Below are 16,631 nucleotides of genomic sequence, written 5' to 3'. Positions count from 1 at the left end.
GTGAGGGGGTTTGCTTCATTACAAAGTCTGGTCCTGAAACTTACACTTGCCCTTAACAATGACTACGTCTCTCTAAAAGACGCAAGAGTTTGGATCAACACCTCTCATTAAAACCAGGTTCAGTGGCTGGTCATGAATACATGTTTTTAATGATATTGATGGAATTAAGTCATACTGGTTTTAAATTTGAGCTGTTTTGCTTTTTAAACTGCTTCTTGTCATCCTTTTAAAAGGAGGTACTTCAAACCAGGAATACAAAATATATATTGATTAGCTACACATCTACACTTGAGGTCAATATTATCAGCCCCCCGGGAATTCTGTAACATTTTCCTTAAATTCTGCCCAATGTTTGAATCATTGATAAAACTTGATATAAGCAAACATTCACCAGTGTTCTTTAGTAGCTTTGGTACATTTTGGAATGTAAAATACATTTTTAGGATAACTTTATATCAAATATAGTGAAAAATGGGGTGGTCGAAATGATTAGCCCCCCCTGTGAATTTTTACTTTTAAAACACACCTGAGCAGTCAGTTTGTTTCCTAACAACACCTGTAGGTCTGTTGGCTTCCTAACAACACCTGAGCATTCAAACAGCATTGAGATTTACTTAAGGGACTCCAAACAGGGCACTTGAACACGTTATTGAGAGAGACTACTCTTACTAACCATGCCAAAGACAATGGAAATCAGTCTTGAGCTCAGAAAGAAGATATTTGAGGCTCATAATAAGGGGGAAGGCTATACTGTAATTTCCAGGCATTTTACAGTGTCTAGAATAGCTGTATGTTGCATCATTGCAAAGTACAAGGAGACAAACTCTGTTGGAAACAACCCTAGGCGTGGTAGAAAACACAAGATTTCAGCAAGAAGCCCCGGACATCTGCCAAGATGATTGATGCTGACCTGACCTCCATTGGAGTTGATGTTTGAAGGAGCACAGTTGTGAGGGATCTTCATCGTAGTGGGCTTCAGGAACATCGTCCCAGAAGAACCCCTTTACTCAAAGAGCGGCACATCAGAGTTAGACTGAGGTTTGCCCGAGAACATTTGAAAGGTAAAGCTGAGTTTTGGAAGTCCATCTTTTGGTCTAATGGAACTTTTTGGGCATATGGATGTTGTTCATGTTTGGCCAAGAAAGGGAGAGTCCTTCAACCCTTAGAACATGGTCCTCAGAATTAAACATGGTGGGGGGAGCATCTTACTGTGGGGCTGTTTTGCAGCCTCAGGCACAGGAAATCTTGTTCTGGTGCATGGCATCATGAAAAAAGAAAGTTATGTTGACATTTTGAGGGATAATATGAAGAACTCTGCTCTTAGTCTAGGCTTTGGTTGGCGCTGGGTCTTCCAGCAAGACAATGATCCAAAGCTTACGTCAAAATTGGTCAAACAGGACACCAAAACCAAGGTCCTGGAGTGGCCCGTACAGAGCCCAGATCTAAATCCTGTGAAGAATCTGTGGCGGGTGCTCAAAGTGAATGTCCATGCTCAGAAACCATGTATTTTGGACCCGCTGGAACAATTTGCATTGGAAAAATGGGCCAAAATCCCTCCAGAGACATGTGCTGACCTTGTAAAGAACTATTTGAAGAGGTTGTTGTCAGGTTTGGCTCAGAACGGGCGCACTATTGACTACTTAGGGCCAGGGGGCTAATAATTTTGGACATGCCATTTTTACCTTTTCTTGTTTCAATTCATTGCATCAATAAAATATCCAAGTCGAACATTTGTCTTTGTTATTTTGGAAACACAAACTATAAACACTTGTTTTTAATGGTCATTTTCATGGAGAAAGCAAGAGTTTTATCTGAGTTCACAAGGGGGGCTAATCATTTTGACCTCAAGTGTACACAATAATCTGATCAATCTTGATCAATTATGTAAAGAGAATGTTGTTTTTATAGCAAAATAAATTACCTACAATTATTTTAAATAGTGCAACATGCTTTAAAACTGTGAAATTTCTAGTTTTGCGTATGACTGCAAAGTGTCACCTAGTTTTCCTCATCCCCTCTCTACAGTAATTATAACCTGTTATAGTATTAGATTTTTCAAACACTACATTATACATGTTTGCATGACATAATTGAATGGAGCATCACAATATTAATCACATTGTTGTGATAATAAAACTCTTGCATGTGTATCTTCTGTTCACGCTCATTCAAAGGCGTCATTAAAACCTATGATACAGCTTCACCTGGTGTCTCTGTTGTAGTACCTAGGCTCTCCTGCAGGTGTCTCTGCCTCATAGCTGTCAGACTGGGCTTGATGCTCTGTGGAGGGGGCTCCGGCCTCGGCCCGCAGGGGACCACGTTCCCTCCACCGCTCTGTCTGTCCTCCTCCATGTCAGTCTGTGCGTCTGTCAGGGGGACGATCCGCTCCTGCCTGCCCGGCTCAATCTGTCTGTCCGTCTGCTGTTTGGAGGACACCACGTGGCCGTTGGTTCGAGAGTCTGCGGGGGCGTCCGAGACGGTGGTCGACCTGTCGGTGTCGTCTGCGTCTTTGAGGTCACAGGTGCTGCTGCCGTCTGAGTCCTCGATTTCTGCCCCGATGCAGCTGTACACCATGCTGACCAGGTCGGTAGACTGGATGAAAAACAAAGAGGAGGATATCAAGACATTTATAGAATGTCAAATATTACAAAATATCACATATAACATACTTAACATGATAAATGAATGAGGCAAGGATGACTTTGTCAACAGTCCAGTGTGCTGATAACAGTAGCAAGTGTGAAAGCTCTTGATTTCATGTCTAATACTCGCAAATTAAATTATACCAAATCAAATTATGCTGGGGATGTCCTCAAATCCTCACAAGGATCATGGAGGATCCCTGGACTCTGCTTCGAGAGGCAAAGGGATTTGGATGACTACATGACTCCCCCTTCTTGTATGTGTGCAAGTTTGAGTTTGTGTGTGTGAGTATGTGTACCAAGATTAAAATAGGCCATATAGTCCTCCACAACTCTGACAGGGCTGGGAATAGCAGGTGGTGGGCACAGCATGCAGCTATGTTCTGCGTCGTGCTGAGTGAAACCAGAGGAATAGGGAAGCAGAAGTCTCCAAATTGAATCCCTGTTTATGAGTTTGATTGGTAGTGCAGCAGACAGCTATTGGAATTATCACTCATTTGCATTTACGGAACAGTTTGTTGTGCCAGATCGGTGCACTTCTACATGGAGGAACGAAAAAGCCACATGTGCCAAACCATTTTGGCGTTTTGGCGTTTTTGGCAGTGCGTCACTCCGCCTGCAAAGGTCACAGTTCGCTCAAGCGACCCCCCCCCCCCAGGAGTGCACGATGGCAGGGACTCACTGCCAGGAGCCCTTTGCTGTCATGGAAGTGTGAATTTTGGATTTCTTGTTGACCAGCTGTCACAACACACTCACTGTGGCTATTCTCAAACAGCCAGGCAGTACTACCTAGCAATATCTGTGTGTGTGACGGCCACCTTACCTTTCAGCCAGCTAGTTTGTGCTGCTATTAGAAACACTTTTACTCCTGCCAGCCTGAACTTTTAATACAAAGTTTGAAAAATATCCATCAATAAAAAAAAAAAATGTAATTTATCTGCTTTTTTTTGCTGGTGGATGAGATCTCTGATTGATGATCTGTCAGCCCAGGAGTCATTTTTGACCTTTGGTAAGTGAGTCCCTATTAGTGCAAGGCTTTTTTTTGTATCTTATATGTAAAGGTACAAAATATCTTTAATAAATCTGCCTCTTTTTATAGGCTGATGTCAGAAAATTAATAAGATAGTAATGACATTTTGGTAATGTTAAGTTAACACAGTATCTGAAATGAATTCAGGAGATTTTAAGTGAATTAATTATTGTTTACTTTTTGGTGACATATTTTCAGACAAAACCCCCAGAACAGCAAAGAAAGGTGTCAAATTTATGAAATGACAGTGTGATTACTCAAATATACCAATCTTCACAGCCTGCAAGGTGCCGTGACTTTTCTCTAGATGTGTCAATGCTGCTGTGACTGAGCCATGCTGCTAAGTCTGATAGCTTTGACACGCTAACACCAGTGCTGAAATAAAAATCAAAGGCTTAATGACACACAAGCCCTGCTCAGATGGCACCTGCTGTTCAGGTGTAAACTGTACCTGTCTTTGGATGAGGCAGGGGGGGCTGGGAGGCCCGCCCTGCATGGGCCAAGGTGAAGGCATGGTCCCGTTTGCTCCTGGAACGGTGCTCTCTGGCCTCACGGCGTCCTTAGGGTGCTGAATCATCGAGTAGACGTTCTCTAAGGCGCCGCTGCAGCAGAGAGCAAGACAGCCAGAGAGAGATAAAGGACATTTTGATGAGTCATATTGATGCACATTTCTGGGGTTTACCCATAGACTGCATAAATAATGGACGTAGTATCCGTGACGTCACCCATCTGTTCCTGAGCGCTGTTTTGAAGCCAGCTGTTTTGAAGCCAACCGTCAGCGGCAGCCATATTGGAAATGTGGAACTCAAACATGCATAGTGTGATGTAAAGAAGCAGAGTTTGAGCCTCCTAGCCAACAGCTATGTGTTCCCGTCCGGGAGTCATGTCAATCATGTCCTTATTTGGGCCAAAACTTGTAATCTTAATATCTTCTGAACCGTATAGAGCCAAGCCGTTTTTTGAACCAGGCTGTAAACATGTTTATTAATGCTGCAAAGATTGTCTTTTATGAATTGGTGTCTATGTGGTTTCTGGTGTTTCTGCAGCCAGCCTCAAGCGGATTCTCGATGTATTGTAGTTTATAACACTTATGCATGGGCTTCATATTTTGAGACCGGAGGTTGCCGCTTGGGTTTACCTTCGACCTGAGAGGGGTGGGTCATCTGACTTGCCCCGATTCGGACATACCTTTTAAAAACACCTGCACATTCACAGTCTGTATCTATTAATAAAACAAAGACAAAGAAGATGATAAAACATGTTTTTTTGTTTAATACCAAGCAGCAACCTCCGGCCATTTGAATTGAAGCCAATGCAGAAGTGTTAAAAACTGAAGTCCATTGAGGGTCTGCTTGATGCTGGCTCAGGAAGTACCAGAAACCACATACACACCAATTCAAAAAAGCCGATCTTTACAGCAGAAATAAACATGTTTACAGCCTGGTACAAAAAACTAGTGAAGTCTGAATAGCTCATTTCTCGATCGGCACACACTGTACGGGGGGTGAATTTTATCATAACACTGCAATTTCGAAGATATTAAGGTTACGAGTTTTCCAATGAGAGGCACAGCTGACTTGATTGACAGGCAGGAACACTGTAGCTGTTGGCTAGGAGGCTCACAGCCCGCCTCTTTACATTATACTCGCTCAACAGAAGTTAGGTTGACTTCAACATTTCCAATATGGCTGCCGCTGACGATTGGCTTCAAAACAGCGCTTCAGAAACACGTCACGGATACTACATCCATTATTCATACAGTCTATGTTTAATACAAGTTACCTCTGTTGCCACAAATCTGCAGCTTCAATCAAAAAATAATCTTTGGTTGTTGTTGTCCAATGCACACATTCAAAGTCAAAGAAAGTGATGCAGAGGAGTCAACTGAAGGCTGTAATAAGCCACCTCTTTTATTGCTTAGCAACATTGTGCAGTTAAAACCCTTTAAAATGTGTTTAACTCTTCATAAGAGGTGATTTATGTCAATAACTGCCCTGATGATGATTCATCTGCTCTGTATGCTCCTCTTTTAGACGACTGTAAAGCTCTGCCTCTGTGTCAGAGTAACCCCTGTGCTGGAGCGAGGTTGTTCACCAGCAGAGGCTGTTATGTCACCTGGTTTTAAAAAACACTTTAGCACCCCAGTCAGCTGAAGCACCTGCTGTAGCTTCTATAGAGGGTTTTTATCCCCTGTATTTTGAAAGTGTGAGACTCTTTCTTCAAGGTGAAGTCCAGAAAGAGTTCCTGCTGGTTGCAAGTTTCCCCCACTCTTCTGTTAATATGTGCAATTCATTTTTTAAATAAGTTTTCCATTTTTTCCTTTTTCTACTTTCACTGCTGCTAGACAATTCTTTATATGTTACGTAACAGCAGCTTAAATGAACGCAAAGCCAAGATCATAAAGCAAAGGAAAACAGTGGGAGAGAGAGAGGGAGAGGGAGAGAGATATTTTCTTCTATTAAAACATTTATGAAGCGATGAAGTGACGTTAATGCCTGCGCTGCTTTAATTTAGGAGCCTGCTCATTTCTCTGGGTCTGGCTGCTCTCTAATGTTCCGTTGCTGCACACTCACTCGGAGTCCTGATTGGAGATGGTGGAGTTGCGGTTCTTACGGAAGCCAGAGAAAATGGACAACACGCTGCGTCGCTTCTTCCTCCTCAGTGACTGGGCCTGATGGAGGGATGACAGCTGACTGGAGGGGGAGACAGAGGACAAAGATGATTGAGCTCATTGGGAAAGACAAGATGGTAAAACAACAGATCAATACTTACAGAGGGAGCAGAGTAAAAACTAAACACGGCAACTATTACTGTGCAGTATATATTCTATATTAGCCGTCAGTGGAGAGGACACCAGTGTGAGCAGCTGACGTTCCTTATGCTAATGAACCATCTGACACAAACAGCCTCCATTATTTCTCTGGGTGCAGATGGTTTAGTTTATCTGACAGAAGGAACACTTTATGCTGCCTCAATGAATCTTCTTCATGCACTGCTGGTGAGCAATGAGAACACAATGTCATGTAGTCGTGTTCTGCTATCCCAGTGTGGGTATGTTGGTCTTGGTGGTTTTTGAGGTGAACATTCTGAGCTCTGTTCGCAGGAGAATAAAATCTGCAAGCTCATATTTTACTTGCTGACAAATTTCCGGCCGACCTGGTCCTGACCGATCCTCTAATATGGAGCAGGTTTTAAAATAATGACTGACTGTTCAGAGGAGTGCATGACTATGCACTTTCTTAAGTTAATACAGCTGCTGCTGACAGTCTAGGGTCTTTCTGCTATGATGGCAGTATAAGACAAACTGGAGGGCAGTTCATATTATGTGCAAATGCTAAATTCTGGATTAACGTCTATGTAGATGAAATGGATGTCGGACTTTAATATATAGCCTGGCAGCTTACATCACAAGTTTTATTGCAGTGATTGTGTCATGGTTTGACAACACTACTCTGCATCTGTTAGTAAAGCTTCTTTGAAATTAAAAATGGTCTGAGAGGTACTCATTTAAATGTCAAAAATCAGTCTAGCAGACTTCAGCCACGCAGGACAATCTTTCCAAAAATCTGAGCTGTCTTTGAATGAGACCTATTATTATGCTTCACATTTTAATATACATATATATGCTGTATACTGTTTTAATGTTGGATGTCCATACCACACTCCTGCAAAGTTTCAACACATGCAATACACAGATGTTGGTGTTATCCCTGTACATGTTTTCTGGTTCCTCTGAACAGCTCGTCCTGAGAACTTTGAAGTCTTGGACTGAACCTGATGTCAGACTCTCAGGACACGCCCACCTGGAAGCTCTTTTAAATGTTCCCTGCCCTAGAACAGGGGTTCCCAAACTTTTCGGCCATGACCCACAAAATATAAGTGCAAAAGACTTGCGACACCCAATACCCCTTGAATATATCTTCATATTTCTTTTAGCTGGTCTGCAGAAAATGATACACCTACATGCGCATCTGCCTGTTTCCTGGTGTGCTGTTATGGATGAACTGCTGCTACTGATGCTTTGTTATTGTCAACTAACCCCAACGCTAACCTTAGGAGTCATCTGGTAACAAGGAAAGGTAGAAAACTAGTTAAACAAATGTGTTTCATTTCAAATGCAATTACTTTCCCCAAAATATATTTAAGGTAATGAAAAAAATAAGAAATTTTAGATTAAAGAAAAAAAGATCTTGGGACCCGCCCATTAGTGTCACCGCGACCACCCAGATAGTCCCGACCCCCACTTTGGGAACCCCTGCCCTAGAAAGTCCATTTCACCTCTTGACTTTTTCCTGCTTACTGCATGTTGATTCAGTATGCCTCAAAAAGTTGCTCATAGGTGTTTTAGTTTTGAGGAAAAGTACTGGCTATTTTCTCGTCCCATGGACAGAGGTAACAGTCACAACGTAGCTGTTTATGCTCACCACTTCACTGATGACTCCTTCGTATACGAAGGCCAGTACGAGCTAGGTCTGGGTCTCAACTGAAGACCTTATACGAAGGCTCAGAACCACAAACTGTAAGTGGCATTATAACAGCAGCTAATGTGACAATAGCTCATGTATAATGGGGAGCTTGAATGGGTGCAACAGCTAGCCTCAGACGTTTCAGGTAAAGACATGACTTTTGGGTCATTTCATGACTACAAAGCTGTGTGAAAAGTAACATCTACCAGCTGTGGCTAACTTAGAGTTATAGCCCCCTGCTGGACCCCCTGCAGTTTGCCTATCGGGCAAACAGGTCGGTGGAGGATGCAGTCAATATGGGTCTGAACTACATCCTGCATCACCTGGACTCCCCCAGGACCTACGCTAGGATCCTGTTTGTGGACTTCAGCTCTGCGTTCAATACCATCATACCAGACATCCTGCACCAGAAACTCACCCAGCTCACAGTGCCGGCCTCCATCTGTCAGTGGATCACCAACTTCCTGACGGACAGGAGACAGCAGGTGAGGCTGGGGAGCATCAAATCCAGCACCCGGACCATCAGCACTGGCGCCCCACAGGGATGTGTTCTCTCCCCACTGCTCTTCTCCCTCTACACCAATGACTGCACCTCAGGAGACCCCTCGGTGAAACTCCTGAAGTTTGCAGACGACACCACCGTCATCGGTCTCATCCAGGACGGAGACGAGTCTGCTTACAGACAGGAGGTGGAACAGCTGGCCCTCTGGTGTAGTCAGAACCATCTGGAGCTGAACCCGCTCAAGACGGTAGAGATGACAGTGGACTTCAGGAGAAGCCCCCCCCCACTCCCCCCCCTCACCATCCTGAACAGCACTGTGTCTACTGTGGACTCTTTCAGGTTCCTGGGATCCACTATTTCCCGGGACCTGAGGTGGACCTCCCACATAGACACAATCAGAAAAAAGGCCCAGCAGAGGATGTACTTCCTGCGTCAGCTCAGGAAGTTCAACCTGCCTCAGGAGCTGCTGATCATGTTCTACACCTCCATCATCCAGTCTGTTCTGTGTACCTCCATCACTGTCTGGTTTGGCTCTGCAACCAAACTAGACAAACACAGACTGCAGCGGACTATAAGGACTGCAGAGAAAATCATCGGTGTCGACCTGCCCCCCATCCAGGACTTGTACCGGTCCCGGGCCAGGAAACGGGCAGGGAGCATTACCGCTGACCCCTCACACCCTGGACACAAATTCTTCAAACTCCTCCCCTCCGGCAGGCGCTACAGATCACTGTGCGCCAAAACAACCCGCCATAAGAACAGTTTCTTCCCCCAGGCTGTCACTCTGATGAACACTAAACCATAACAGTGTCATACCTGTCAGATCAATACTCTCTGTAAATATACATGTAGATACACAATGCAACAATTCTCAAGCAGAATTCCATATTTCTATTTTTTGTATTATTTAACTTCTATTTTATAATGTAAAACTACCTCTGCAACTCACCACTGCACTTTATCATATTATTTTAGCCTGTACATATTAGTCAAGCTATTTGTTGTTTCTTTGTATTTATAGCTAAGGTTATTGTTATTATATTTTCATTTTATTTTTTATTGTAGTTCTTATTCTTATTCCTATTCTTATGCCTTGTACAAAGAGAGCACAGTTTACCAAAGTCAAATTCCTTGTGTGTTCAAGCATACTTGGCGAATAAAGCTGATTCTGATTCTGATCATATATGGAGAAGCAGCCAAATGAAGCGTTTCAAGCAGAGGCTGCTGAAATGAAGGTTTTCACAGTCGCCAGTAGAAGATGTATAAGACGTTTTTTGAGCTGTGAATTATGCAAAGATACTCTATAGGTGTCTCAGACTGACATAATGAAAGGTGAAATGCATATAATAGGTTTACTTAAAATCTTTAAACAGAGGCTTTAATATAAATCCGTATTGAGTGTATTTTCACCTGATCTCATGTTATATTTAAGCTGTTTTTTATTTGATTGTTGATGTGATTTTAGTTGAATCCGCCTCACTCTGACTGATAATACTCTTCTTTTCATTAACAGCATCAATGGACATCACTTTGTAGACTTTGTTATAAAACCTATTGAACTGTGGTACTGATCAAATAAAAATGTGAAGTAATAAAGAGGCGCAAACAATTCTTCAAAGACAACATATTCAGCAGACAGATGGGAAGAACAAAGGGCTGAACTCTAACATTATGGGCGCTGACTGACTGGTGCTATTTATATTAACGTGTTGTTGCATCTCTGTTGCTCTAACAGCCATCTGTATTCTTTGGTGGTACTGTGAATGCTTCAGCCGGGGTTTAATGGATTTAACTCATCTGCTTTAAATGGACGAAAGTGATGGGACTAAATCTTTGATCGTTACTTCATCTAATTGCCTTTTTTAACCAATGTTTTATGCCAGTCTTTACAGAAACGATGCTGGATTAGCCAATTGCTTTGCCTTTCTATATGTCTTTATTTTATTAATTAATTAATTTATTTGTAGAGCACCTTTCAAAACCAGGTTACAAAGTGCTTTACATGGGCAGCAAAATAAAACAGGCAGATCATAAAAACACATAAATCAAGATAAAGAAATAAAACATATTTTAAAAGACATAAAATACCCTTAAAATAACTCTAAAGGAATAAAATTCTTTCAAAATATATTTCTTAAGATGGTTAAAATAAAATAAAGTCAAATAAAATTCAGATAAAATCCGGGAAGGCTCTGCGATAAAAGTATATTTGTATTTATTTTAATTAATTAATTGTATTATTCTTTATTGTATTTATTGTTGGAAATGAATGAATGAATAAATAAACAAATAAATAAAAGGGGGCTGTATCAATACATTTATTATTATTATTCTTGTAAAACTCAGTCAACATTTTTAAGCTATGATGTATTCGAGTGAGCAAATTGCCAACAAATGGCTAGCTAAAATTATTCTATGTCTTCTAAGTCCTCTCTAATCATATTGGGCCTCATTCACTAACAGTGCGTACGCACGAATATGTGTTTAAACCATGCGTACGAACGTTTGAAGCACAAATCTGGGATTAATCAATATATCCCTACTTGAATTTGTTCTTACACTGCAAACAAAAATAGAACTTCTGACCATGCGTACGCACAAATGATGACGACCAACTTTCTCAGAAAATGTAAACTACTATCAGTAAAATAAAAAAGCATTTAATAGAATTAAATAATAACTGTGAATTATCTAAATGTATTAAATAACCATGAAATTGACGCCTTTTCACCCTTATTTTATGCGCAGAGTAAGAACATTTCTACGCATTTATTAGTGAATGAGGCCCAATGTGAATACAGTTTTGTTCTACAGGGCATCAAGTCAGAGGAGCTTCAGTTGTTAGCTAAGCCGCTGTTGTAGTTTCATCCACAACAGCTTTAGCATTATGTTTCAGTTTTGAATCAATTTTTGAATGAACATGAAAGTATACATTTCTTTTTTTTCTCCTTCAATTTTCTATCTCTTTATCTATACACTAAACAATATTTACGCTCCACCCTTTGCTCCAAAGTCTTGTGTGTTGTAGGTTATCACCAAGGGAGCCGGATGCTCCCCTGGTGGTGAAGCTTTCAGCAGTGTGTCTGCCCCTGGTGGCTGGCTGCAGTATAGGTCAAAAAATCTGTCAAACTTTAAAAAATAAATACACGTCGTACGAATGTTTCTCACATCCATATGGTGTGGTGATATGTAGTTAGTATTTGACTGTTTTGTGTCCAAGTCCTCTTTTTTCTGAAAAGTTTCTTTTTCGTTAGTTATTAGAGGTTACAAAACGGGGTTTTACTTCTGGGTTTGCTTTGATTCACAGCCGCCATAGAGGGAAACTTCAAAGGACATTCAGCGTCTTGTGACGTTACGCTGTAGGGCGGAGCTTATTACAGTGGCTTCGCAGGCTCTGGCTGCACAATGGCGGCGCCAGGAGCGGGATTTTTTGGCTTCAGAACCGTACAACGGGAAGAGGCGGAGCAACACTGTCCATTTTTATTTACAGTCTATGTTTATCACGTTTATTTGTTTGTACATTTGTTTGTTTTTCTCATTTTGTTTGTGTATCAGTGTGTGTGAGACCTTGTCCAATCAGAGTTGTGTTGCTGTATTATAATTTTGTGTAATATATATATATATACATACATATATATATATATATATATATATATGTATATATATATATGTATATATATATATAAAGTTTCAGTTTTGACTCTAAAAAGTCATGTTGACAAAATGTCAAGTGAATTTGAAAACGTCTCTTAAAAGAACAGCTTGAAAAAATGCTTCAGAACAAGATACTGTAAGTTGATGATATTTCTAAACTAAATTTATAAAGACTTTAACGAGTGTTGTAAGGATTTTTTGGACACTTGGCTAAAGCTATCAATTTGCTAACATCGAAAACTTGTCAACAAAAAAATACAGACAGCATTTCAATTTGTGTATTGTTTGTTTTTACTTGGAGCTGCTGATTTATAAGAGGCAGGTTCAACAATCATCTCCTTTTTAGAATTCACTGCAAAGTGCTTTTCTGCTGACTACGTTTACAGCTGGAAACTAATATCTCTATTTTTTATCATACGAGGAAAACAAACAGAAGTGAGGGGAGCATATGTGAGTTCATCACTTTAAGCAGCCATTTTAATGAGCCATAAGCACTGTGATTTACACAAACATATTAATTTACGTGACATTAAAGTGACCCAACGGGACGTGACACAATTATGTTCAGTGTTTAGCTGGAATGTGATTACGCCTGCACATTTACTTTGGTCTAAATTTAATTAGCTGTTTTAAACACAGAAATGAGTTTGGCTTCTTTAATGTATTATTTGCCGTGGAGCGCGCGGACAATGAGAACTTCAAAGGGAGCACATAAACAAATCTTGTGTGACCACTGGGCAGTTTGAAAGAAAATAAGTCAGTGGACTGTGACGGTAAACAAGATGATTTAGTTTGTATGATGGGAAATGTTCTTGTTATTGAACATACAGCTCTAAATGAGGCTTCTATTCAGTGCAAATGGAAGCTGTCCTCTACATCTGTCCGCATACATTCATCACTGATTCAATTACATACCATGAGAGCACTGAGGGCTGTGCGGACACATCTGATTCCTGTGATATGGACTGTAAGTAGCTTTAGAGAGGTATAATTATGCAGGCTTGTATTTTGTGTTATTTTGTGCAGCAGGTGCACAGGTGTTCCATTTTGTGTCCAGATGCGTTCTATACTTTCGACTGTACATCACCCACTGTAACAGGTGTGTTTCACATCTACATGCAGGATTAGTCTGATGCATTAAAGATAGGAATAAAGCACGCACAGAATTCAAATCAGACCCTTCAGTCCTCCTGTGTGGATGAAATGTATGAACTGAACACTTAGTGATGAAACACTGATAACATTTTCAAATTTAATTACACAGATTAAGTATTAAAGTGCATCACATTCACTGATGTAGAAAAAAATCTAATTACTTCGACTTCTTATGATGATGGCTCAGTGCCTCTTTAAAGAAGATCTCAGCATCTACAAATTAAGGGTAAACATTTTCACAATGAAGGAATCCTAATGTGAGACGTGTGATATCTTTCAAAAAGTTCTGTTACTATTTGTTGTGACTGACTGTGATCACGCCTCATTTTCTGTCTTATTGTCCTTACAGTGTGAAGCTTGGGGAAACACTGAATATTTCAGTGTAGATAGTGACTGAATCATTGTGTTGTTGATATGTTCATGCAGTGTTACTCACTGAAATATACAGTGTTTCTGCTTTAGATGTCTGAGATACATTTTCAAAGCAACATGCTCACTTAAAAATCTGCTTGCTAGCCGAGTCTCTTTCTTCCTTTCCTTTTGTTCCACATCTCATCCAAAGATTATGGGATGGTGTAAAATCAAGGATTTAATTGCATGGGTGTATAAGACGTAGTCTGTTTTGTGGAGTGTCCAGAGGGTAAAAAGGTTTAAACTGACTTCCATTGCACTCAGTAAAGTCCACAATGTGAAGTTTTCTGTGTGACTGTGTAGCTCTCTTTAGTACCATCTGTTTTCACCATGTGGAGTTTTCTGTCCTGCAAGCTACTGGTACGGTACTTAAGCTCAGCCAACAGGAGCTTTTGATTGATGTGAGGTAAGATGCTGCCACCAAGTCCCGGAGACTCATGCCGGTTACTTTTTGTCTTAAATTGAAGAGTATTTTTATTCAAACCAGCACGCCTCAAGGTTTATTTCCTGAGTGAAATACTTAAACATAATGAAAAAGCTCTTTCTACATATTATACAAATAACCTGTGCATCCTCATTGACAACTCCTCCGTCTCCCCCTCCCCCCATGTTATGAGTCTGGGTGTCATCCTCGACAGTACACTGTCATTCCAGTCCCACATCACTAATGTCACCCGGTCAGCATACTTCCATCTCCATAACATCTCTTGCCTGCGTCCATCTCTCTCCCCCAACAGTACATCCATTCTGGTTCACACTCTGCTCACCTCCCGCCTAGACTACTGCAACTCCCTTCTTTTTGGTTTACCAGACAAGTCCATCCATAAACTTCAACTGGTTCAAAACTCTGTTGCCTGCATCATCACCAGAACCCCCCTCCACCAGCCACATCACACCTGCCCTGCAGCAACTCCACTGGCTTCCCATTAAATACCGCATCATTTTCAAGATTCTGTTCCTCACCTACAAGGCCATCAACAACTTAGCTCCTCAGTACCATGGGGATGAGAGCCTTCAGCCGCTCGGCCCCCCGCCTCTGGAACTCTCCCCCCCAGGACGTACAAAATTCCACCTCTCCCACCACCTTCAAATCCCGCCTATACCTCACCCTTTCCGCCAAGCATACGCACTCTAATCCGTCTCTTTGGGACTGGAATGACTTCCCCTCCCCCTTTTATTTTTCTAGTATTGTATCTTTATTGTAATGTATGTATTTATTTACTGTTGAGTGTTGCTTTTATTATTGCTATGTTGTAAGGTGACCTTGGGTGTCCAGAAAGCCGCCTATAAATAAAATGAATTATTATTATTATCATACTGGTGAATATGACAGCCAACTTTTAAAACAAAAAAAGGCATTAAAACTGCATCTTAGAAACTAAATTTTACACCCTGCATGCATCTCTGCCCATGTGTTGCTCAAATATATATTGAAATAACAACATAACTCTTATTATCTGGCTGTGATAGATACTTCCTTATCAATAATCGAAACGTAATAATTCTCGACAGTAACAGCAATGCTGGGGACCGTCTGATCACACAAGTCACATCAAATCAATACATGGAATACAAGAAGTCTGGCACAGTCTGCCTCTGCCATTGCGGCATAAATGTTAGTTTCAAGGTAGTCTTAAGAGTAGGAAAAACACTGTACCTGCAGGACTGTCAGCAGGTACAGATGTGAGAGCAGCCAGAGGAGCTACTCAGACCCAGCCATCTGTGATAGGGAACATTGGAGCAAGTTCCTGTCCCATCACTTGCTGATTGCTGCAAGGGTTGGGGATTGCTGCTCGCCCTGTCAGGGTTCCAATTTGCATACTTACTATATCCCTGACATAGAAATAGTTCTGTAGTGTAACAAGGGATCATGACCTCCACAGAATAGCTTGAAGTTATGGGCTTGTAGTAACCCATAGAAAAATAAATTTAGAAAGGAGATCTCAAAAGTGTTTCATTTATGTCTCCTCGACAACAATGAGATCTGTTTGAAGGAAAAAGAGACTATAGCTTATGTCTCCTGTTTCTCATTCTTGCCTCCAGAAAAAAAGTTACAAAAAGTCTCAGCTTAGTCTCCCTTTCAGTTCAAAAGGAGGTCTCGTCAAAATCTGAAATGATTCTCAGGTATTTTTCAAGTTTTGTGACTCCTTTTGAGCTCAGGTGGAGAAATCAGGGAGTTCTCTCAATTGTCTCAATCTAACCTCATCCATTTGTTTTTGTCAGACTCAGTTTTTGTCTCTCAAGTTGAGCTCAGATGGAACAAAGGTAGAGCCTGAGCTCATCTTTTCATGAACACTTAGTGGTGTCCTGCAAAAATTAAGTTTTAAGAACATTCTTCACTGAACAGTGGTCTGATGTTACTGGGAATAACAGAGATAAAAGTGGCAGGCATAAAATCTAAAACAATGTGCTGAAAGGCTCCAAGATGCTCCGCTGATGAGCACTCATTCTACACACAGAGTACAGTGGTTTCTTCAATCTTTGTCATATGGAGGGCTGCCTGCAAGCTAGTTCAGGCAGACAACTCAAGCTGCGCTGATTCATACTGACACGTCATCATCCTCCTATCAGCTGATCTCAACATCCTCATTTGGCAGTCTATTTAAGCTGCAAGTCTCCCTGTCTCTGCCTCTCCTTTGCAAGTGCTCCTGCTGTCCTGCTCAGTGCTGTGTGAAAACTTTGTACCCACCTTCTCCCCGGCATCCACCTGCGGGCTCCAAGGGGGGTTAGTCCTATCTCATTACTCCTAAATGTCTGCATTTAAATAATCT

At 41.2% G+C, this 16,631-nt stretch overlaps 1 protein-coding gene across 7 annotated transcripts in view; it reads right to left on the bottom strand.

Moving 5' to 3' along the window:
* Window positions 1–16,631, bottom strand: part of carmil3 (capping protein regulator and myosin 1 linker 3) — a 149,534-nt gene that overhangs the window by 5,374 nt on the left and 127,529 nt on the right. For all 7 annotated transcript variants that reach the window (XM_034702400.1, XM_034702403.1, XM_034702397.1 and 4 more), the window contains exons 33-35: window positions 6,246–6,365; window positions 4,124–4,274; window positions 2,226–2,592 (exon numbers count right to left, since the gene is read on the bottom strand). In XM_034702400.1, coding sequence (XP_034558291.1) covers window positions 2,226–2,592; window positions 4,124–4,274; window positions 6,246–6,365 — 638 coding nt within the window. The remainder of the gene's footprint in view (window positions 1–2,225; window positions 2,593–4,123; window positions 4,275–6,245; window positions 6,366–16,631) is intronic.

Source organism: Notolabrus celidotus, chromosome 15 (assembly GCF_009762535.1).
Source record: "Notolabrus celidotus isolate fNotCel1 chromosome 15, fNotCel1.pri, whole genome shotgun sequence".
In the NCBI taxonomy this organism is placed as follows: domain Eukaryota; kingdom Metazoa; phylum Chordata; class Actinopteri; order Labriformes; family Labridae; genus Notolabrus; species Notolabrus celidotus.
This window is presented reverse-complemented; position numbering and strand designations above follow the sequence as displayed.